At 39.0% G+C, this 25,053-nt stretch overlaps 1 protein-coding gene across 4 annotated transcripts in view; it reads right to left on the reverse strand.

The window, feature by feature from the left end:
- NFIA (nuclear factor I A) overlaps positions 1–25,053 on the reverse strand; it is a 391,127-nt gene that overhangs the window by 85,744 nt on the left and 280,330 nt on the right. For all 4 annotated transcript variants that reach the window (XM_065911941.1, XM_065911922.1, XM_065911931.1 and 1 more), the window contains one exon: positions 120–248. In XM_065911941.1, the coding sequence (XP_065768013.1) occupies positions 120–248 (129 nt within the window). The remainder of the gene's footprint in view (positions 1–119; positions 249–25,053) is intronic.

A 25,053-nucleotide genomic window follows, 5' to 3' on the forward strand; every position in this document is an offset into this window, starting at 1 on the left:
CTGGAACACTCATTTCCTTCAGGACTACTCTGGGGGAGCCCTTGTCATCTCTCATTTTACTACTCTCATTCCAAGGTCATGAACCAAGCAGAATCAAGGGTGCCAGCGGAGCAGCTCACCTCTGGGTCCTGTGATGACGGGTCGGTGATGCTGTGTGAATGCCGTTCCCAGGGAGGAGGTCTGTGAAGGGGAGGGGCTGCTGAAACCAGACTTCTCCGACTTCTTCAGTGTGGTTGGAGATGGCATTCCTGGCAGGAAGGATGAATGGATAAGCACACTTAAATCACGGAACACAGCTTACGCAACCTAAGATATCAAACTTAAAAGAATTAAAAAAAGAAATCTACCTGCAATTGGAAAAGTTATTTTGAACTGGTTTGAATTTGTCATAGAAACAAACAGGTAACAGAAGGGACTCTGATGTCAGCATATAGTTGATTTTAACTTATTCTCCTAAATCACAGCCCATTTGAGGGCTACTGATCTTCTCTAATTATGGAGCACTACTTTCCCAGTGCTTCCTGAAAGTTGTTAGTCTGGGCCAGGGGCCTCTGGGACCATTCATAGAGAAGGCTATAGAAGCATATGAGAATTAATATGCAATCATCTCATCTTGCCTGTTACTTTACTTCACTTCAGCACCAAGGCACATTTTATACAATTTAGCTATTTTAACATTTAAAAAAACCCTCAACAATGGTAACTCAGTTGTTCACCCAGTGAATAATTTATAATAGAAAAGAAGAAAAGGTAAGTTAAAAAATAAAAATTAAATGGTTAAAGATGTCATAGCCAATGCAAATAACATTGTAAAAGAATAATGACAATGGAAAGGTATTTAATGACATGGGATAAAGACATAGCAAGCCATTACAAAATGGGATATTACACTGTGATGCCATTTTAAAATGTATTTCTATGTACAGAGAAAGAACTGCAAAGAAATATGCATAAACTATTATGCATATAGTTTATGCATAATAGCAGTTCTCTTTGCATGTCGGATTTGAGTGATTATCCCTGCTTTTTTCTGCTTGCTTTTTCTATGATGAACATATATTACTTTATTTTAAGAATATATAATAAAAGTTTGTTTTTAAAAATAGTATTTGTACTATAGTCTAAGCTTTTCATAGCATTTCCAGCATAGCAAATTCTCTAGGAAGAAAATGATGCAAAAATGGTCCCCTGTAATTACTGCATGTGTAATGCTGTCAGTACCACACGGACACACACAACTAGAGGCATCTATCAGTTTGGTAGGGTGCCAATTAAAACCATGAAAACTTGGATGCAAAAATAAAAGAAATGATTCCTAGTCTCCACATCATAGGACAAATTTGGGCTCTTTTAAATTTGTAGTACAAAATTGGTCTGATTTCATGTCAAAGAACCAAATCTCATTTCATCTTATATATTTATGTGTATTATGTTCTGTCTATAGCCAGAGAATTATTTGGGTGCCCTGGAAAAATAAATAATAAAAATAATAATGATATTAGCATGTAACTGTTATCAAGTAGTTGCTAAGTATCACTACTATTTTAAGCGCTAAGTATAGATCTGTTCAGAAACTTAGCTAGTGTGGCCTATGTCTAAACATGTCATTATTTCTGACCACAGATTTCCTTAATGAGATTCTACAAGACAACCTTCAAGTGTGACGACAGATTCTGTAAGAACAGAGACCAGGCCTGCTTTGCCAGCCTCTATTTTCAGGCTATCTGACAAAGAACATACCAAGTGGCCCAAAAAGATATGCAAACTATTAACACTTTTAGAGTTCTCAGCTTTATCTGTGGCTTTACTAAGAGATGCCTGGACAGAGCCAAACTTGGGGTTTTGACCCCAGGAAAGAAACAAACTGCAGACTGTAAGTAAATTTGCACAGACAGACACAAGAACAAAATGAAGTGACGTGTGATTTTCACACAAACTAGACAAATCAAGATCAGATCCATTCCAGATCAATATCTATGTGACCTGAATTAGAAACAAGTCACTAAGTGACTTTAGCTATATTTGTTTGCTCGCTGAATCACTAACCAAAGTCATGCCATGCTAATGTTCTAACATCATTAGGATGAATTGAGATTTTGGATTAACATTCACTGCAAGTAACCTAACCTAAGGTATCGTCATGAGAAGAGATTTCAAATTTAAAAATAAAAGGAAAGAAATCCAAAGCTCCAAATGTAAACAAATCTCCCAATTCATTCAAACTTCTTCTGTGCAAACAAATTTTTAGGCTTCCAACCAGTCCACTGATTTAAACTCAGCCAAATGCCTGAACTATGTGTCATAGAGCAGAAATAGAATAGAAAATGAAAATGTCAAAACTTTTAAGATGGCAGAACTTTTTTCAGATGATGGAATTGATGAAATGCAGTATCCAAACTAATCTTATTAAAGAAAGCAAACGGTTAGACTCAAGGAAAAGCTGTCATTTCTTTGAAAAGTTCATATTTTCCGACCCATGCCATTCTAAATAGGGCAGAAATGCTGAGATGCTTTAAACTCACCAGTTCCACTTTTTAAAGGGGGAAGGAAATTATATTTAGATAATACACATCAAGATGATGAAGGTGGTAAATGGATTCAAAATGATCAAAATTCAAATCCTCCTTAAAAGGGTTAAACTGAGAAGAAATACTGTGTGTACAAGAACAAGCCAAACTCTGTATAATCTAAATTTATCACAGCCAAGTAATATGAACCCCAAGACTGTCATGAATCTCAAAATTGCTTTGTGTTTTCAAATTTTAAAGACTCATATTGAGTACTTTTCCTTATTATATACTTTAATATTTTCTCCATATGCATAATGTATGTTTTGGTTAATTTGCTCTGTATACTTAATTGACCAAATGAAGTTTCAAAATGCGAGTCAACTGATGTCTGTTTAAAGCTAGACAACATTAATCCTAGCTTTTCTTTCTGAAATCAAATTTGGTTTCTGTATGTTATGTTAAAAATAAACTCCTTGTTAAAATTTCTTTTACCAAATAGCTATACAACTGTTATACAATTACTGCACAGATGAACGACTGATTGGCTTTCTCTTAATGAGTCAAAACTTTCATTTCAATATATTTTTTAGAAGTATCAGATTTTTAAAAAAAGATTATAAAGTAATGCTACATATTTCTCTGGAACAAACAAAATATTACTTCAAAGTTCATTTTGATATGTAAAAATAAAGAAGTCTAGCTGGTTTTAGAAAAGGCAGAGGAACCAGAGATCAAATTGTCAACATCCACTAGATCATCAAAAAAGCAAGAGAGTTCCAGAAAAACATCTATTTCTGCTTTATTGACTATGCCAAAGCCTTTGACTGTGTGGATCACAATAAACTGTGGAAAATTCTTCAAGAGATGGGAATACCAGACCACCTGACCTGCCTCTCGAGAAACCTGTATGCAGGTCAGGATGCAACGGTTAGAGCTGGACATGGAACAACAGACTGGTTCCAAATAGGAGAAGGAGTGCGTCAAGGCTGTATATTGTCACCCTGCTTATTTAACTTATATGCAGAGTACATCAAGAGAAAGGCTGGGCTGGAAGAAGCAGAAGCTGGAGTCAAGATTGCCGGGAGAAATATCAATAACCTCAGATATGCAGATGACACCACCCTTATGCCAGAAAGTGAAGAAGAACAAAAAGCCTCTTGATGAAAGTGAAAGAGGAGAGTGAAAAAGTTGGCTTAAAGCTCAACATTCAGAAAACTAAGATCATGGCATCTGGTCCCACCACTTCATGGCAAATAGATGAGGAAACAGTAGAAATAGTGGCTGACTTTATTTTTCTGGGCTCTAAAATCACTGCAGATGGTGATTGCAGCCATGAAATTAAAAGATGCTTACTTCTTGGAAGGAAAGTTATGACCAACCTAGACAGCATATTCAAAAGCAGAGACATTACTTTGTCAACAAAGGTCCGTTTAGTCAAGGCTATGGTTTTTCCAGTGGTCATGTATGGATGTGTGAGTTGGACTATAAAGAAAGCTGAGTGCTGAAGAATTGACGCTTTTGAACTGTGGTGTTGGAGAAGACTCTTGAGAGTCCCTTGGACTGCAAGGAGATCCAACCAGTCCATCCTAAAGGAGATCAGTCCCGGGTGTTCATTGGAAGGACTGATGTTGAAGCTGAAACTCCAATACTTTGGCCACCTGATGCGAAGGGTTGACTCATTGGAAAAGACCCTGATGCTGGGAAAGATTGAGGGCAGGAGGAGAAGGGGACGACAGAGGATGAGATGGTTGGATGGCATCACTGGCTCAATGGACATGAGTTTGGGTAGGCTTTGGGAATTGGTGATGGACAGAGAGGCTTGGCATGCTGTAGTTCATGAGGTCGCAAGGAGTCGGACACAACTGAGTGACTGAACTGAACTGAAGTGAACAGAATAGGAAACAAATATAGCATAATGCTTACAAGGTGAAAACCTGGGTTCAATCCCTGGGTGGGAAGATCTCCTGGAGAAGGGAACAGCTACTCCAATATTCTGCGCTGGAGAATTCCATGGACTGTATAGTCCAAGGGGTCACAAAGAGTCAGACACGACTGAGCAACTTTCACTTCACTTCATTTTGTTTCAATGGGACATTCCCTCCTACTGATTGCTGTAAAAACCCAATGGTGGTGAACAGAATAGGAGATGAATTCAGTGGATGAACCTAGAGCCTCTTATACAGAGTGAAGTAAGTCAGAAAGAAAAACAAATATCATATATTAATATATATATATATGGAATCTAGAAAGATAGCACTGATGAACTTATTTACAGGGAAGGAATGGAGACACAGATATAGAGAATGGACTTGTGGACACAGTTGGGGAGGGAGAGAGTGTGACGAATGAGAAAGTAGGTTGTGCTCTGTGACAACCTAGAGGGGTGGGACAGGGAGAGGGGAGGGAGGTTCAAGATGGAGGACATATATATATTAATATAATTATGGCTGATTTGTGTTGCTGCATGGCAGAAACTAAAACAATGCTATAAAAACAAAAAAGAAAATGAAAAAGCATTTTGATTTGCCATTGGTTTTCTAACAGCTAAACTTTCTGAATTTCTCTCCACTTAGCCATTTTTCTAAGCTACCTGAGTCATTTCAAATAGTGTTCAGGGTACATGGGCAAGCATATATGAAATTCTAATCTTTCAGTGACTCTGTTCTCTGGAGGCAGTTATGAGTGAAAGTATAGGCCAAAAACATTGTCAATAATACTTGTGGTAGTCAGAATTCTAAGAAAGGCTCAAAGTTCCCCTGTGGTGCATACTTTGTATAATCCTCTCCCCTTGAATAAGACTGGTACCTGTGAATAAAGTGGATGTCATTCTGTGATTAAATTATTATATTTCAAGGGGGAAGGAACCTTTGTGACTTTAATTAAGGTCCCTAATCAGATGATTTTGAGTTAGTAAAGGATTATTATCCTGGGTGACCCTTTGACTGTGTGGATCACAATAAACTGTGGAAAATTCTTCAAGAAATGGGAATACCAGACCACCTGACCTGCCTCTTGAGAAACCTGTATGCAGGTCAGGAAGTAACAGTTAGAACTGGACATGGAACAACAGACTGGTTCCAAATAGGAAAAGGAGTATGTCAAGGCTGTATATTGTCACCCTGCTTATTTAACTTATATGCAGAGTACATCATGAGAAATGCTGGGCTGGAAGAAGCATAAGCTGGAATCAAGATTGCCGGGAGAAATACCAATAACCTCAGATATGCAGATGACACCACCCTTAAGCCAGAAAGTGAAGAAGAACTAAAGAGCCTCTTGATGAAAGTGAAAGAGGAGAGTGAAAAAGTTGACTTGAAGTTCAACATTCAGAAAACTAAGATCATGGCATCCGGTCCCATCAGTTCATGGCAAATAAATGAGGAAACAATGGAAACAGTGGCTGACTTTATTTTTCTGGGCTCCAAAACCACTGCAGATGGTGACTGCAGCAAAAAAATTAAAAGATGCTTACTTCTTGGAAGGAAAGTTATGACCACCCTAGATAGCATATTCTAAAGCAGAGACATTACTTTGTCAACAAAGGTCCGTCTAGTCAAGGCTATGGTTTTTCTAGTGGTCATGTATGGATATGTGAGTTGGACTATAAAGAAAGTTGAGTGGCGAAGAATAGATGCTTTTGAACTGTGGTGTTGGAGAAGACCCTTGAGAGTCCCTTGGACTGCAAGGAGATCCAACCAGTCCATCCTAAAGAAGATCAGTCCTAGGTGTTCATTGGAAGGACTGATGTTGAAGCTGAAACTCCAATACTTTGGCCATCTGATGCAAAGAGCTGACTCATTGGAAAAGACCCTGATGCTGGGAAAGACTGAGGGCAGGAGGAGAAGGGATGACTGGGGATAAGATGGTTGGATGGCATCACCGACTCAATGGACATGGGTTTGGGTGGACTCCAGGAGTTGGTGATGGACAGGGAAGCCTGGCGTGCTGCGGCTCATGGGGTCACATAAAGTTGGACACGACTGAGGAACTGAACTGAACTTTATCAGGTAAGGTCTTCAAAAGAAGGATTAGAAGTCAGAGAGTCTCCTGTTTACTTTGAAGAAATAAGCTGCCACATGGTAAAAGGACCTGTGAGAGGGCCACATGGCAAGGAACTGTAGGGACCTCAAGGGGCCAAGCAGGGCTGTGACTGACAGAGGGCTTTAAGGAAGCTAGGACCTTAGTCTGCAAGGAATAGAATTCTGACAATCATCATGTGTTGGCATTGATGCATATAAAATACCAGGTGTAAAAAACAGATAGCAAATGGAAAGGTGTTATGAAGCACAGGAAGTCAGCTCAGGGCTCTGTGACTACCTAGAGTGGGTGGAATGGGCAGTGTGGGTGGGACGTTCAAGAGGGAGGGATCGATGTATACACATGACTGATTCACTTCATTGCACAGCAGAAAGTTACACAACATTGCAAAGCAATTAAAGAAAAATACATTCCCCACCCCACCCGCCGCCCTCCGGCCCACCCTGGAGAAAACCCTAAGCTACAGAAAGGAATTTGGCCTGGACAAAATTCTGGCTGCAGTCTTGTGAGTCCCTGAGTAAAGGAACCAGGTAAGCAGTGCTCTGACTCTTGACCCATGGAAACTGTGAGATGATAAATGTGTGATGCCTTAAGCTAAATTTGTGGTGATGTGTTATACAGCATTAGCAGACTAACATGATATTAAAATATAAGACTTGTTGACCCTAGTAATATGTATATTAAAGATGCCTGGTGCTAAGTTATTTCAGTCGTGTCCGACTCTGTGACCTCATGGACTGTAGCCAGCCAGGCCCCTCTGTCTGTGGGACTCTCCAGTCAAGGATACTGGAGGGTTTCCATGCCCTCCTCCAGGGGATCTTCCAACCCAGGGATTGAACCCTTACATCTTACATCTCCTGCATTGGCGGGAGGGTTCTTTATCAATAGCGCCACCTGGGAAGCCCATTAAAGATGCCTACTATGCACTAACTAATCTCTAGAAATCCAGAAGTTTTCAGTATTTTTAATAAGTCTGTTCTAGTAATGATGTGTCCATTAGCTTACACTCACCCAGAGAAAATGGTAAGACATCTTCTTAGGAAAGAGGCTTAAAGTTATTTCTAGTGGTGTAAACACTTTGGAAAATTTCTATTTTCTCCTGATTATTTCAAGAAATAACAGTAATAAAATGTGATCAAATGATATGAAGAAACTCAAATTAATTCTTGAGGTCTCTTATAACAAATCAAGAGTTTTGGGGGGTAACTTTTTGCTGCAACCTGAAATCAAAAAAGAACACACAGGGAGAAAATCATAATCAATAATAACTCCCCCTCTCTCCTGAGTCATGAGATTACCACACACTTCGACCAAGAATTTTATAGTGACAAGAAGCAAATATTACAGAAATGAGAAAAAAGTACAATAATGCTGTTCTCTGCTTGAGAAAGCTTCTAAAATGAGATATTTTTGAGTCAAGGAGCTACAACATTAGGGGGAAAGAGAGAAGAAGGAGAGATCACAATAACCTGTAATTATTCCATTGACAATAGAACAACATGCTAGATTTTAAAAAGGAGGTAAAAAGTCAGGGTTAGTGCTTAATTTGTTAAGAGTACTTAGTCAAAAATCCAACTGTCCTGTGAAACTTTTCCCTGTTTAATGTTGTTCAAGACAGCAGGACCTTATCTTGTCTGTCGTTGGAGTTTGGGTGATATAGTTCCAGTTGTCAGAGAAGATTTAACTGGTATATGTTTCTTTCTTCAAAGTATTAAAGTTGAGAACAGAAAAGTTAAGGGACTTCCCTAGTGGTCCAGTAGTTAAGATTTCGTGGTGTTACAGCAGGGGACAAGGGTTTGATCCTTGGTCAGGGAACTAGTTCCCACATGCCACATGGCTCAGCAAAAAAAAAAACATAAAAGAAAAGGAAAGAAAGGTTAGTTTTAATACTGTTCATTTAGATTCACAATCTGTTTGGGAGAAGCTCTGGAAACCAACAAAGTCTGCCCTTTCATTTTAAAATCCAACATGTAAGCCGGTTAGAGAGGACCACAAAATGCTGCTTAAGTTCGGTTGTTCATGTTTGACTTCAGACATTCTCCTGTTTGCTATCATGATCGAATTCCCAACAACCTATCTTTACTGCTTTACCAGAACAACTATTATACTAAACCTAAAGGCTATTAGAAGCCTTCATCCACCAACGAGTCGCAAGAGAGCTACGAGGCAGCTAAAAAGATGTCATCAAATTCCTACATATTGATCATTTCCAAAAACCAGGCTGAGAATAATAAAAACCACAAATGACAGAGTACCTGCTATGTACCCTGTACTTGCAAATCCTTACGTCTGCATCTTAGAATGGTAGGTATTATTATCCTACCTACCTATAACTTAGTGTCACAGAAACTAGGCATCAGGGATATCAAGCAACTTGCTCAAGATCATACAACCATTCTTTTTTGTACACCTGTAACTAGCACATCATTGTTAATCAGCCACACTGCAATATAAAATAAAAATTAAAAGATCATACAGCCATTAAGTGATCATTCTGACTCAGGTCTCTCAGGTTCTAAAGCTTGTATTATTTTGTTAAATATCACACTCCCTCCTGTAGTCTCCCTTGTATACTATAAAAACAATGTCCTATTTAAGGCAACAAAATATAGTTATAGTTTAACTTTCTGATATCCAAAGAAAATATTCAAAGAAAAGTGATTATCAGTTGCAAAAGAGTATGCAAAATATTAAAATGACTCTGAAGTACAGTACTAGGAATCATCTTGTCTTATATACCAAAGGTTTTACTTGGCCTTAGTAGGAATCAGTTAGGATTTTATTAAACATACTGAATATATTATCAGTAATTCTAACACAGAACCTCCAAAAGAAAAATAGCACACAGACTTAGAAGTCTTCTAATAGATAATGATCCAAATATGTTAAGCTCTAAAATAGCAAATAAACACATTAATATATACAACAGGCCTCTTCCCTATTCAACACCCTGTTTTCTCAATAGCCTCCTGCAGACATTAGCAGAAAGGATCACAATTCTTCTTTTAAGAGTCACTGATATACGCCAAGCCTAGTCTTTATGATAATGCAGAAATACCTCACTTAATCAAAGGTATGTGGCTAACACACATAATTATTTAAAATTCAGTAAGTCTTGACATCAAGGGAGATCTCTGAGCTACTAACATTGGTGTCAAAGTAGGTAACTAAGTAGAGGTATTTCACTGATAGGAAAGTGCAGTTTTATAGAAACTAAGAGAAGAATTTCAAGGAGACAGTTGTGATGGAGAGAGGTAAGTGCTGTTGAGAGGTCAAGCATAATGAGAATAAACGAGCTCTGTGAGAGTGAGGCGCATGGAAGATGGGTTAGCTGTTGCTGCTGCTGCTAAGTCACTTCAGTCGTGTCCGACTCTGTGCGACCCCATGGACTGCAGCCCACCAGGCTCCCCCGTCCCTGGGATTCTCCAGGCAAGAATACTGGAGTGGGTTGCCATTTCCTTCTCCAATTCATGAGAGTGAAAAGTGAAAATGAAGTCGCTCAGTCGTGTCCAACTCTTCGCGACCCCATGGACTGCAGCCTACCAGGCTCCTCCGTCCATGGGATTTTCCAGGCAAGAGTACTGGAGTGGGTGCCATTGCCTTCTCCGAGATGGGTTAGAATAGCCTGCAAAAATCAACAGGAAGGGAAGAAGCAGGACAATCGGTATAGTCAACTCTCATGAAGTTAGTCTGTAAAGGGAAGCAATTAGGGTAGCAGCTTTAGGGAGAAGGGGGAAGAAGTGGGCGACAGTGAAGCATGCTGGCCTACTGATGGAAGTGTCCAGCAGACGGGCAGAAGGCCGAGTCTTGGTGGGAGGATGACTGAGCAAGCAAAGTCCCAGAGAGAGTGAGAGGCCACAAAATTAGTACGTGAAGGAGCCAGGATTTCAACTCAGCTAGCCAAAGCCCTTCCTCCTTTCAGTGCACTATTTCACCCAGACGCTGACTTCTGAAAAAAGCTTCCATTACTGCTACAAACTGATCACAGGCTGATTTAAAACAGAGCTTATTAATGGTACGTAAACATTTTTCTCCAGCCTAAATAACATGCTAACTGCCGTCCTGACTGTTCTCTCTACATTCGGGTCTTCAGATTCCCTTCTACCTCCAGGTCTAAGTGTGGGGAATGGATATACCACTCATAGCTGTCAGACTAATGCTGTTGGCATAAACTGCAGTGCCACTTCTCAAGCACAAAACGAAAGCTGAGGACCAGCACTCTATTTCGCAAGTCACCTACCACCAGCAGATTTACACCCAGACACTCAGCTTCTAGATGCAGAGCACTGTCCCAGTCTCTAGCCCCCCAAGCAAGAACAGGACCATTCTAGGGCCATTTCAGCTAGACTTTATATGAGATCATCTCCAACTGTGATGCTAAATAAAGACTGTGATTGGATAGATTAATCCCACAGTCAAAGGACCATCCAGTTTTGTGGCTATCAATACATACTGTGTGATAGGAGGAGTTAGTTCAAGATGCTGTATTCACCCTAGAATTGTGTCCTAATGGTAAAACCCATTAGGGTTCATTCTAAAGTAATTTATTATGATTAACACACTCAACAATACAAAAAGGTAAAACATTCAGACTATTTTGACTTTTAACCTTTTTCAGTGAATAAAAATGTTTTTAAAATCATTTTTATGATGAAAAGAATAAAATGAGTTAATACAGCTTCTGAGGTGTATCCTTCTTGTTCTATATGTAACCATTTAAAATGAGCTGAAAGGACCCCCCAAAGAATTATCACATCATAAAGAAGTTCAGGTAATTTAAAAGGCTTGGACACAAGTGATTTCTTCAATTTAGAAAAAAATGGGAGAATGGAGTTAAAAATTATATGGATAATTCAGGAGAAAAGAAATGATGAGTTCTCTAATGTATTCCAAATGTTCACTTGTTAAGTGAAAATTTACAACCAGAGAGAGTGAAGGATAGACACAAGGAAAATGCCATACAAAAAAATCTGGTTCCTGAGCCAACAATGAAATGACTTTTGAGATTTCCTTTCCTTTCAGGGTAAGTATGCATACCACACTGTCAGGATTCTGTTCTTGTTGGTGTTCAGTTGCTCACTCATGTCCGACTCCTTGTGACCCCATGGACTGTATCACGTCAGGCTTCCTGGTCCTTCACTATCTCTTGTAGTTTGCTCAAACTCATGTTCATTAAGTCAATGATGCCATCCAACCATCTCATCCTCTGTTACCACCTTCTCCTGCCCTCAATCTTTCCCAGCATCAGGGTCTTTTTCAATGAGTCAGCTACTGCATTTCATGCTCCATATAGTTACAAGTTGGAGATTCCCTACCCACCCTATCTTCTCCCTAACCATCTCACCCTCTCCCGTGTATTCAGGGAAGGATTGATTTTGGCTCAACACAGCACTCACACACATTCACAGAGGACTGAGAATGAAAAAGAAATTACTGAGAAAACTAAACTATTTTCTTTGCATGAAAAAATAGTACAATATAGCATAATGTTTTATTCATTCTATCTAGATACCCAGATGAAAAGTAAAAAAACTCAATCATACATATGTTTGGTTTATATCTGCTCTGTCCAATATGGTAGCTACTAGCCACATGTGGTTACTTTTTAAATTAATTAAAATTAAATGAATTAAAAACTTCAGTGGCTCAGCACAGCCACATTTCAAGTGCTCAATGGCCTTATTTGGCTAGCTGTTACAGTATTGGACAGTGCAGAGTTAGAACATGTTGCATCACTGCACACAGTTCCATTCGACAGCTTTGGTCTATATACCACCAAATAACCTTTTAGTTTTTTGGTCCTGCTGTAGAACTGCAGATAAATCTTACTTTGATATATTTTATCAGCATGTTTAACTCTCTTTTAAGTTGTAAAAGCAAAGCACATGTACTCTACAAATACATGAATTGCATAAAGGGAAAAAAAAACCAACAATGCTCTTTCCTCTTTATCTTCAACAAGCTGAGGGTAAGCCAGTTCTCAAACTTGGTAAATAACCTTTTAGAGACTTTTCTCAACTCACAATATTCATTTAGATGATGTGGAGTTAAGTGTTTATCAAAATATGTTCACTCTGTCAGTTAAAGCATGATTGAAAGCTTGGTGTTTAAGGTGCCTGCTGGTAGAATTTAATTTGTAAGAGATGCACAGTCTGTGACATTCCATGCTTGGGATATGCCTACACTGGGAATCTATTAAGTCCTAATGTTCCTTGGTTACAAGCAGAGCACCCATCATTTTATTTAAAATCTGAAAACCGATGTGAACATTTCATAAGGGAAAAAAGAAATATAATTTTAGGTCTCTTCAAATTGCTTGAACTGTGAAATCAAGTAATGAACGCTAGAAAAGGTTCTGTCAGCTAGAATCTCAGCTTAGTGTAGTCAGCATTTTCTTGCTAAACCTTATTATGGCAAAGCATTTGATTTTTCATCTCTGCACTCTGTTCATCTCCACAAATAAACTACTTTGACCTCCACCTGTTATGTTACTTAGTGAAATCTGCCTGCCATCCTTCAATAACCCTATTCTTTGCCTTCAAATGCCTTTGAGTCGTCAAGAAAGTGGGGAGGTAGAGCCATGCAATGAACTGAGTAGATAACACTTTATAACTATGCGGTAGTTCATAGCTCAGGATACAAACCACGGGGCAAAAGGAAACGGATTTTTTTCTAAGCTATGCCTGGGGATGCTGGAAGGGGGCAATACATTTAATCATTTTAACATTAAACATTTTCACGGAAACATGTTCTCTTTGGGGCTCTTATTTAAGGCAGAAAACTGGCTTCTTCCTCATAAGAAGACCTCTCGCTAAAAGTCATACCTTCATTTCAGTCATACTTTCATTTCAGTCATACCTTCATTTCATTTGAAGTGACCAACAGGTCATTTGAAATGATCAAGCTAAAAAATACTTAAGCAGGTTTATGATTCTGACAGTTGGCAAAACAAAATGAACTGCTAACCTCAAATGCGGCTTTGTGGATACAAAAGGTCCACATTATCGTTAAAAACTTCTAAAACAAACAAAAACATAAAATCAAAAGGAAATAGCTGCACACAACTACATGAGTCATTTTCAGAAGCAAAATGACATATCAGAAAAGAGGATTCTGTGTAAAGTTGCACTTCTGATGAATGCTACATTCAACAGACAAGATGGTGTCTGTCTAATTACACTGAACACTTATCAGAGAGGGATTAGCAGGATGTTTCTGCTCACTGTCATTCTCTGTGACAACGTAATGATAGATCCGTTTACTTAGGAGTGCAATTATTAAAAACCGTGCTGTTTTCTTAACTGTCTTCATATCTTGGAAATATTTTATTAAAAATTACTTATCTGACATAAAGGGTAAATGCTTGGCAAAGCTTTTCATATCAATTAAGTAAATGAGCAAGTTCCATTCAGGCACAGTCTTTGTTGAGCATCTTATGCAAGTTTGCTGAAACTTGATCACTATAACAATTTTATACTAGAGTTAATGATTCACCCTTTTTTCGCCTTGTCTTATTTGTCCAAATCCTGAAGTTTGGTTTTCACTTAAACTAAAAACTGCTCATGGCCGACATTTTCTCTGGAGTCATGATTTAGCACTTCTCCTTCATATTCACACCTTTTTTTGGAACCCAACACAAGGATCCAATTTTATACAGACAACTCTCCATGGGCCAATCAGAATGGGATTCTAGCAAGATACCATCTTTTGCATCTTTTTCTATTTGAATAATTCACTTTACCCAGTGCCTATTAGGAAAAGGTCTTCATGCATGATAAAAACAAGAAAGCAAACCACATTGGACTCTACAAGTAGGCTGGCTACCTCCCAAGCCAAAGGACTATTTTCATATGTATTTAAACAGACAAACCTAGGATCCTCTCTCTCTCTCTCTCTTTTTTTTGGTTCCACTTACCAACCCCCAAATAATAACTGTCACCAACTGAATGTGAAAAAGAACCTAATATATGTACTGAGGATAAGTTGCTGAACCTCTCCCACAGGGAGAGTTTATTTCTCAGGCTTCGGTCAACTTAAGACAACTATCAATTAGTCCAAGTGGAAGATAATGACATTTATAACAACTTTTATCTCTGCAAAAGTCTCCAAATGTGTGGCTAGGATAGAAATTTATGTGACCCAATATAATAATTATGTGTTATAAAGATTTCTTTTTAAACTAAAAGCATGTTAAGGCTTCAATGCCAATGGACGAACTCATAAAAATATCAAGCACATCAAAAGGAGAAAAATGACCAGTTAAGTCTTTTGAGGATACAATTTCATTTTTGAAGAAAAAAAAAGAAATCACCCACTGGCAAAAAGAACTCCTAAAATTAGAAGCAGGTGTCTTTGCTATGAAGTGATAAATATCAAAGAATAGCTGGCCCTGAAAAGTATTCTTATACATCCCATATTACTTTTAATCTTCACACGTGTATTTTGACATTAGAACATGAAGTGCTGCTTATGCTAGTCCCTAAAGAGTGTGAAAACATGAGGGACACTGCACAGCCATTTTTAAAAACTGTCTCTTCGCTCAGGTTCATGAAATGGCTGAAAGGCAGCCTGCGAATTCTAATGGGCATTAAATCATAAGTAATCATGATATCCTAGAATGCATTCATCTTGGAAGCTCATCACAGCGAAGTGATTTCAACTAACACTGCAGAATCACTGGTGCTGCAGAGGAGACTTCAGATTAGAAATGGATAGTGGGTTGCCATTCCTTAAAAGTCTAATGACTGGAGTGTCTTTCCAAGGATGCAAATGAAAAAGCGTCACCTCTCCTTAGATACGAAGTGGAAAATCCCTACAGGGTGGCATGTTCCTTCCAAATGAAGGACAATGAGATGTTTGGATCACATTTAAATGTGGAGGATCATCTGAATGGACATTCGCAGCTGTCTGTGAAGCCCGTCTCCATTGTGGCTGGAGGTGCTGGACCACAGCACAGAGTCACCCACTCCAAACAGACCCAGAGAACAGGGAACCAAAGTAACCAAGGATTTAAAAATCCAAACGTTTCAGAGTGGGGGTTTAATTGTTACAAAAGGGAGATCAGTAATACTTTCAAGAGGCAAGCTGAATGACTGTATTTAAACATGTTTCAGTTATTCTATCAGGCTTTAATATTTCATCAAATTAAAGATTTTTGTTTTTTACTCCTGAAGTTTTCTCCTGTCCCAGAGACATACTCTGTGACTCAGTACAGGAGAGAACGCTCTCCACTTTTAGTACCTACTGATTTACGACGTCAATGTGAGCATTTCTCGTCATCTTCGAGGATGTAACTCACCCATCATCTCCAAAAGGGTGCCATGTCTTCGATTAATTGATGAACTTATGATGTGTTTGAAATCCATGGATAGATAGAGTTGGATAAATAGGCATTATTGTAATTCTCTGCTGAGCAGGAAAGCAACTGGATGTGCACCACTGCATCAGAAACTGCTGGACTGCACGGGGCAGAAAGTTACCGGCTCCTGAGACCTGTGTACGCCTGAGGACTGTTCTTCCTTTTTGCTCCCATCCCCATAGAAAGCCTCAAACTCAGTATTACAAACTGATTTTATTAAAAAATACTGGTGGCCAAAAGAGAGAGAAACTTTCCCCCATAAAAAGTGACAATATTATACTTGATTATTTAACATTTAAATAGAATCACCAGGGTGTAGGCCTGCAAGAGGGAAGTTAAGTCTGCAAATAGTATTATTAGTGATCTATACTCATTATTATTAGTGATATGTGTGTATACGTATAGATATGTAAGTGCTCAAAATGGACTGCAGCCCATCAGGCTTCTCTGTCCATGGAATTCTCCAGGCAAGAATACTGGAGTGGGTAGCCATTCCCTTCTCCAGGGGATCTTCCTGACTCAAGAATCAAACCTGGTCTCCTGCATTGCAGGCAGATTCTTTACTGCCTAAGCCACTAGGGAAGTCCCAATAAACATTAGCTCTTTCTAATAAAACACGTATTCAAATTTTTAGCAGCATTCCAATGACAAAATAAAGGTAAATTTATCTTTTATTATTAATCAGAGTGTGGTATTACTCATGTCTAGGAAATATCTACACTGTGTTCATAGAACAGATCAGAGGAAGTAGGGACACTAAAGAAGCATTTTTTGCTCTTTATATCAGAGGTTAAACATACCTCCTGAATTCTACAAGTATTTATTAATATTTATTAGATAAATAAAATCTATTAGATATAGAAAAATCAACACAGGAAATTCTTAGGTAAGTCGTTACCTATCTACCTATATGTTTGTCTATCCATATCCTTTGTTTCTTCTCTTCCAACTATACTTTCTGGTTTTTTTTCCCTTTGGTGAATTTAATCTCACTGAGGAATAATTTTGTTTCCTCTAAGTAAATACTTGCTTTGATGCTGCCCAATTTCATTATCTGCAAGTTAGAACTGCTTTAGGAAGGGGTTGAGTCCATGGGTGCAGATAGCTAAATCTTTTGCTGGAATGGGATGGCATTGCACTGTACCCTTTCTGAATGTTGCCTACACATCAGCGTTCTACCTGTTTTTCAGAGATAAAGAAAGATAAGATAGTTTGAAAGGGAGGAAATGGGGACAGCGTTCACTGACACTCCTTTAATAATGGAATGGCTGATACATCTGCTCTTGAAGCAATTACAGTGGAGGATAGTAGTCTAAGCCAACGAATCAACTCCTAAACTAGGTGACTCTTAGTACACTCAGGTCCTTATAGAACTGGGTACTGGTTTAGCCAGTTACCATTCTTTCTCTGAGGTGAAAGGTTTGTCTTATCTATTTTTATATGCCTTCTATCATCTTGCACAGTGCTTTATATATAACAGATGAAAATGTGTATAATAGGCTTTCAATTTAACTTCACAGTATCTTAAACTCACATGGGCATCTCAGGTGGTGCAGTTGGTAAAGAACCCCTCTGCCAATGAGGAGACGCAAGAAGAGGCAGGTTCAATCCCTGGGTCGGGAAAATCCCCTAGAGGAGAAAGTGGCAACCCACTCCAGTATTCTTGTTGGGAGAATCCAATGGACAAAGGAGCCTGGTCAGCTGCAGTCCATGAGATTGCAGAGTCAGATATGACTGAGTGTCTGAGTACACAGCACACATCTTAAACTCACATAGCACTTTAGCATTTTGAAAAAGGGATATAATATATGTGTCAAGCTTTATGTTTACAAGTATACTTTACATTTATTAGAAACACCTTTATCTTTGTGCCATGCATAGTACTTTGCACACAGCTGGTACTTAATTAATGGTAGCTCCTCTTTTTATTATCATCTCATACGATCTTTTCAAAGCTACAAGTCAGGAAGGCTAGCTGTTTTAAAGAACCCATTGTTGACATATGAGAAAATGAAAATTCAGAGAAGTCATTTGTTAAAAATCCAAGGCTTGTTCATAACAGAAGAATCGGAGGATTTTGAATCTCAATTGTATTTTTCTCCTCTTTATAATACATGTTATTTCTCTTTTATTTAATCCCTCCCCAGCAAGCCCAGGAAGACTGTTGTGGCTGGAATGAAATTTACTTGAAAGCTCCTTACAATGTGCTAAATGAGGCCACTTGATGAGCCAGCTCTTTGCCACCTAAGGCACGGGGGCTGTGCTGAAGACGGTGACAGGAACAGGAGAGGGAGGATGATTCCCCATGTAAATCGAAGGTATAAGATACACTTTTCCTTCCTGCTTTCTAGAATATTCACACAGCTTCGTTTTCAAGCATGAAATAAAATATTTGGAGGCTTGGGTAATTTATTTATTCAGACAAGACAAGCTAAAATGCAGCATCTGTTTTCGTGGGAGCTTCTGTATTCACAAAATCGTGCATCTGAGTTTTCTGATGCACGTTGAGCTGCACTCATTCACTCGACGAATGCACTCAATCACTGAACAAATGTAGCAGCGCTCCGCTTCCTGAGCACTTTGCCCTCCTCAAAAGACAAGATAAGACATGTGCGGTTCCCATCTTATTACTTATTCAGTTAGCCAACAAATCTTGATTGAATGGTTACCATGTGCCAGGTACTTTAATTGCCTTCAGGAATACAACAGTTATTTTTTGGATTGTGCTTTACCATATATATATATATGGTACCATCTATATCTATATCTATATATCTCTGACAAACACACATCCGCACACACATAGTGTACTTGTGTTTATGTGGGAAGAGTATTTCTTTTCTTCTAATAGGTAATCTTTTATTAGAATATGTTATTCTCACTCCCTTTTTTAGCTTTAAAACATAGCCTTGATAAAGAAGATATGAACATTTTTGAAGGGTAGGTAAGGAGTGCTCATTTTGTAATACAGTTCGTCTCTCATAACCCCTTATTTGGCTGAAATTTCCCTGCTAACAGAGGGTCACTAGAGAGCACTGTAGTGGTGCTCCCTGGTGCACTGGTCGGAGCAGGTGCCAATATTAAAGAGGTAATGGGAGACAATGCTGTCACATGATGATGATTTCCCAGTGCTCTATAAATGCAGAAGAAAAGCCAAGACATTGATCCTATGGCAGTGTTCTGTAACAGTGACTCTTCCTATTACAGCAGGAGACTGTGGGAGGTTTAATCATTTACCCTAATATATGCCAGTGCAACTGAGTGTCCATGATCAATGGACTATTGTTACTAGTCTGCTGCCTTTTTATTGGCATTGATAATGGGCCTCTGCTCATGTGTCTCAGCTACAAGTTTAAGCTGGTAAACTTTCCCTACTCTTACAACTGATGAATGACTATTAGCAGTCAAATTAGGACCAGCGGAGTTGGGAATCAAGTGAACTTTATATGGAATACTGAAAACTACAATGAACCAACCTAAGTCTGCAAAGTGCAACTGTGTTCCTAGCATTGTGACACTTGAACTCGGGTTCTAAATGTCCTGGGCTTCTGGTTGACCCAATGTTTATCAATTATTCTTCTAAAAATACCTTTAAAAATGTATACCTTGACTTAATAATTGTGATAAGAACAGACAATGTTTTATTATAGTGCTTAATTTTAACTTTCAAAAATGAGGACTGCTGTTCCTCTGGAAAAGGTCAGTTTTCATTCCAATCCCAAAGAAAGTCAATGCCAAAGAACACTCAAATTACCACACAATTGCACTCATCTCACACGCTAGTAAAGTAATGCTCAAAATTCTCCAAGCCAGGCTTCAGCAATACATGAGCTGAGAACTTCTGGATGTTCAAGATGGTTTTAGAAAAGACAGAGGAACCAGAGATCAAATTGCCAGCATCTGCTGGATCATCAAAAAAGCAAGAGAGTTCCAGAAAAACATCTATTTCTGCTTTATTGACTATGCCAAAGCCTTTGACTGTGTGGATCACAATAAACTGTGGAAAATTCTTCAAGAGATGGGAATACCAGACCACCTGACCTGCCTCTTGAGAAACCTGCATGCAGGTCAGGAAGCAACAGTTAGAACTGGACATGGAACAACAGACTGGTTCCAAATAGCAGAAGGAGTGCGTCAAGGCTGTATATTGTCACCCTATTTATTTAACTTATATGCAGAGCACATCATGAGAAACGCTGGGCTGGAGGAAGCACAAGCTGGAATCAAGATTGCCAGGAGAAATACCAATAACCTCAGATATGCAGATGACACAATCCTTATGGCAGAAAGTGAAGAAGAATTGAAGAGCCTCTTGATGAAAGTGAAAGAGGAGAGTGAAAAAGTTGGCTTAAAGCTCAACATTCAGAAAACTAAGATCATGGCATCTGGTCCCATCACTTCATGGCAAATAAATGAGGAAACAGTGGCTGGCTTTATTTTTCTAGGCTGCAAAATCACTGCAGTGGTGATTGCAGCAAAGAAATTAAAAGATGCTTACTTCTTGGAAGGAAAGTTATGACCAACCTAGACAGCATATTAAAAAGCAGAGACTTTACTTTGCCAACAAAGGTCCGTCTAGTCAAGGCTATGGTTTTTCCAGTAGTCATATATGGATGTGAGAGTCAGACTATAAAGAAAGCTGAGTGCCGAAGAATTGATGCTTTTGAACTGTGGTGTTGGAGAAGACTTTTGAGAGTCCCTTGGACTGCAAGGAGATCCAACCAGTCCATCTTAAAGGAGATCAGTCCTGGGTGTTCATTGGAAGGACTGATGTTGAAGCTGAAACTTCAATACTTTGGCCACCTTATGCAAAGAGGTGACTCATTTGAAAAGACCCTGATGCTGGGAAAGATTGAGGACTGAAGGAAAAGAGGACAACAGAGGATGAGATGGTTGGATGACATCACTGACACAATGGACAAAAGGTTGGGGAAACTCTGGGAGCTGGTGATGGACGGGGGGGCCTGTTGTGCTGTGGTTCATGGGGTCGCAAAGAGTCAGACATGACTGAGCGACTGAACTAAACTGAACTGAACTGATGCCTTTGGGAAGAAATCTATTTCTGAAAGAAGTTTATCTCTGAAAGTTTTTAAGAAAAGAACTACAGCTAAACTTACTACTTACCAAACTTGACTTTAAAACTTTTCACTGAACTGTGCAGAACTTCCGGCATCTTGGCTAAAATAACAGTGTCTGTTAATAAAGTTTTACAATCACAAAATAATTGAAGGCATGCTAGAGTTCTGAATATTTTTCTACAGCAGAAAATTTAAGGAGTAAGAACCTCCTCTTTTCAAACACAGAATTAAATTTCACTGAAAAAGTTCTATAATTTCACATATTTTTCCACAATAAAAAATACACTTATTTTAATATTGACTGGTATGTATGTGTCAAATGCAGGAAGTAGTGCAACTGAGTAATCCGTGAAACTCACTGAACCCTCAAAGGAGTCAATTTTGGGAATACAGAGAACCTGAGAAGCTTCACAGGACAGCCACAAAACTGCCTTGTAAGATATATATATATTTTTTAGAAAAAAAAAGATATATGGAGAATACAAATTTGTGTATACCAATGACTGAAAGACTAACAAACATCATGTATCACTTTCAAGTTTGTGAATGTTTTTCATTTGAGGTCCGGTGGAAATCCAGTTTCACTGCCTCCTTCTGCAGACAGTGTGCCTAATTCTAAAGTCAGGTTGAACCACTCTCTCCTTTTACCCCTGTAGCATTTAATCCTGCTGGCTTTCAACCACCATGAGCTGGGAAGGTCTGTCTCCCTCAATAATCCTAACAATATTTCATACAATTAGAGAATATTAATTTTAACAAAGGACTTTGGCATTTGGAGCAGAAGTTCAAGTTGATCATTTAACTGTCATAACTTTGTGACTTCCCTGGTGGCTCAGTTGGTAAAGAATACGCCTGCAATGCAGGAAACCCCAGATTTGATCCCTGGGTGGGGAAGATCCCTTGGAGAAAGAAATGACAACCCACTCCAGTATTCTTGCCTGGAAAATTCCATAGGCAAGGGAGCCTGGTGGGCTACTGTCCATGGGGTTGCAAAGTGTCAGACACAACTTAGAGACTAAACTGAACTGAACTTTGTGACAGGGATGGGGCAGAAACCACAGTTCCCATCTCACACATGGTGACTGACAACAGAAAAAATCTGGTTTGCCATTGAAGACAGGGACTCAATGGAGTCATCTTTGAACCTACTCTGCACTGCACACAGTCAGCACTTAATAAAGATTCAACGACTTGGTTTGACTTGAATTATATTGATTAGATGACCAGCTCTTCTTCTTCATGCACTTCAACTGGAGGAAGATGAGAGAGACAGAAGAATTTTCTTTCTTGTACTGAGGTATGAACCACTGTGTGAGGGTCCTGTCTTCTCTGATATGTCTGAAAATAGGTAAGATTTCTATCTATCTAGAAGAGCATTAATGGCATTCCTACTTACAGTAGGGAGAAAGCTTGGGGAGCACAACAGTGAAAGTTCAGGTTGCCTCTAGATAAGGCAAGAATTGAATGATAAGAGCCTACAAAAAGGAACAGTCAAGGAAGGAGCCTAAATCAGGGCTTTTCAATCACTAACATGTATAAGCATCACCCAGAGATCTTGTTAATAGTCCATGGGTCTGGGGAGGGTCTGAAATTCTGTACTTCTAATAAGCTCCCAGATGATACCATGTTGCTGGTGCTTGGACCACACTTTGAGTAACAGATTAGACTTCACGTAATATAGATTTCATAGTGTCTTATATGGGTGTTAATTAAGCTACTATAGGAGAAAATTTCATATGGAAATCTGAAAATATTCAGACAAAAATTAAGAAAGTTACAGAAAACATTCTACAGAAGATTCGTTATTGGAATTGTTGATATAGAGCTTGTGATAATGAATTGTCCTTTTATTTTTTAAAAAAAGCGTTATCTTAAAAATCAATAAAGTATTACCTTTAGAAAAATAGGATTTGATTCACTTAACGAAATACCCTTCGAGGTGACAGATACTTGTAATAAAATGCCATATACTACCACTTGTCAACGGGGCCCTTGGTTGAGCCTTAGCAATTGTTTGGCTTGCTTTTGTTGTTTAGTTGCTCAGTCCTGTTTGACTGTTTTGAGACCCCATGAACTGTCGCCTGCCAGGCTACTCTGTTCATGAGATTTCCCAGGCAAGAATACTGGAGCGGGTTGCTGCTTCCTCGTCTAGGGGATCTTCCCAACCCAGGGACTGAACCTGTGTCTCCCTGTCTCCTGCATTGGCAGGCAGAGTCTTTACTGCTGAGCCACCGGGGAAGCCCATTGTTTTGTTTACTACTTGCTAATAATTGGATTTGACTGAATAATAGCCTACAGATTGAGAATATAGTAAACATCAATTCTGACAGAATTACTGGTGGCAAAGTCTGCTTTCAGATTTATGGAAAGCACCCAAATTCCCTGCTTTATAGGCTTCATTCATTCACTCAATCAACATTTATTGAGTACCTATTATGTGCCAGACACTGTCAGGGATGCTGGGGGTACAGCAGCAGAAAAGACAGACTCAGGCCCACTGCTCAGAGTGTATATCCAAGTAGGAGAACATAAGATAACAGGAGAAGATGGTATAAAGAAAGGAAAAGTTTATGAATTATAGGATGATGGAAGAGAAACAGCAGTTATTTTAAGTCACTGGAAACCTCACTGATGATGTATTATTTGAACAAAGATCTGAATCCTGAGGATTATATGATTTTATAAGAAAAATGATAGATATCTGACTTTGTTAACAGTTAATACTGTTGGCTCATGTATTATGTCCTATGTGTATTTAATAAACCCACAGTCCTTCCCTGACCTGGGTGCACGTCAAGGGTTTGGGATAAGGAAGTGGGGGGATTTTTCAAGTCTTTCTGATGAACAATTAAAAAATTTTTTACTGTTATGTTTTTAATTTCAATGCAAGCCTTCATGAGACCTTAAAATACAAGCATAAATGTTTACAGTAAAAGAGGTTACTGGGTAGAGAAGACAAAACTTACATTCCAAAATCAGAACTGAAATTTGGATTAGGGATCCCCAGGTTTACTATCTGTGTGGCTCTGGGCAAGTCACCTAACATTTTATAATTCTCAGTTTTCATCTCTACAGAGGCAAGCTCACTCTACTTGCATGACTTAGGGCAATTAAAAAAAACAAAAAACACTTGGTACACAGGAAGTACTTAAACAATTGTAACCATAATCTTTGCCATACATATGAAAGCACCATGCTCAGTATCTGACCCATTGTAGGCGCCTGCCTCTTGGTTTCCTTCCTATTCATTTGCATTATCAGTTCCTCTGCAGTTTTTCATTTGTCCAGATAAACAAGAGTTGATGGTATGTGCACTTTTGCTTGATAGAATTTCATAGGACTCATTTCATCAGTGCATGATTAGCTTCAAAGCTTCGAATCTAACCCAGTTTTGAGATAACTGGGAAACGAAACTAAGTGGAGAGAACAAATGCAGCATTGTAAGAGAAGCAAAAGTCAGCTTGAGGTTGTCTGATGTTTTTAAACTAACATCATCTTTAATCTCGTATGCCCTTCTTCCCAGATAATAAGAGCTGTGCACTAAAAGTGCTGAGATAAACTAATGGGGAACAGGATACTACAGAAGACATTTGAAAGAGCCCATGTAATTTACTGCATGTCTGGTTTGTTTTACTTTCCAAAGCCTTCCTGTTGCTCCAGGAAATTTGTCTCTTCTGGCAACCTTCGGCCCTCTTTTGGCCGGGGATCGCTGAAAAAGCATTTAAGGGCAGGTAAACAGATGCGAAGCTTTCTAAGTGGAGGAGGAAGCACAGGCCTGGCTTCCTGGGTCACATCTGAGACATAAACAAAGTATCCTTTAGTACTAGCTTGTGAGAATTATTCCAAATGTAGGCAACCAAGAGGCTGCTGGCCTTCAGATATGCATAAACTCCCAACACGTTCTGACAGTAATTTACATGTGTGGACCACTAAAAGCCTCCTACTCAATGAACTGTATCCCTGGGGAGATGCTAGGCCTGGATCAGTGTGGGAACAACATAAGGGTGTCCTCTGTGCCAAAAAGGGGATTGGGCTAGATGGAAAATCCCCCAAAAGGACCATCTGGCAG

This window comes from Muntiacus reevesi, chromosome 1, assembly GCF_963930625.1.
Source record: "Muntiacus reevesi chromosome 1, mMunRee1.1, whole genome shotgun sequence".
Lineage (NCBI taxonomy): Eukaryota > Metazoa > Chordata > Mammalia > Artiodactyla > Cervidae > Muntiacus > Muntiacus reevesi.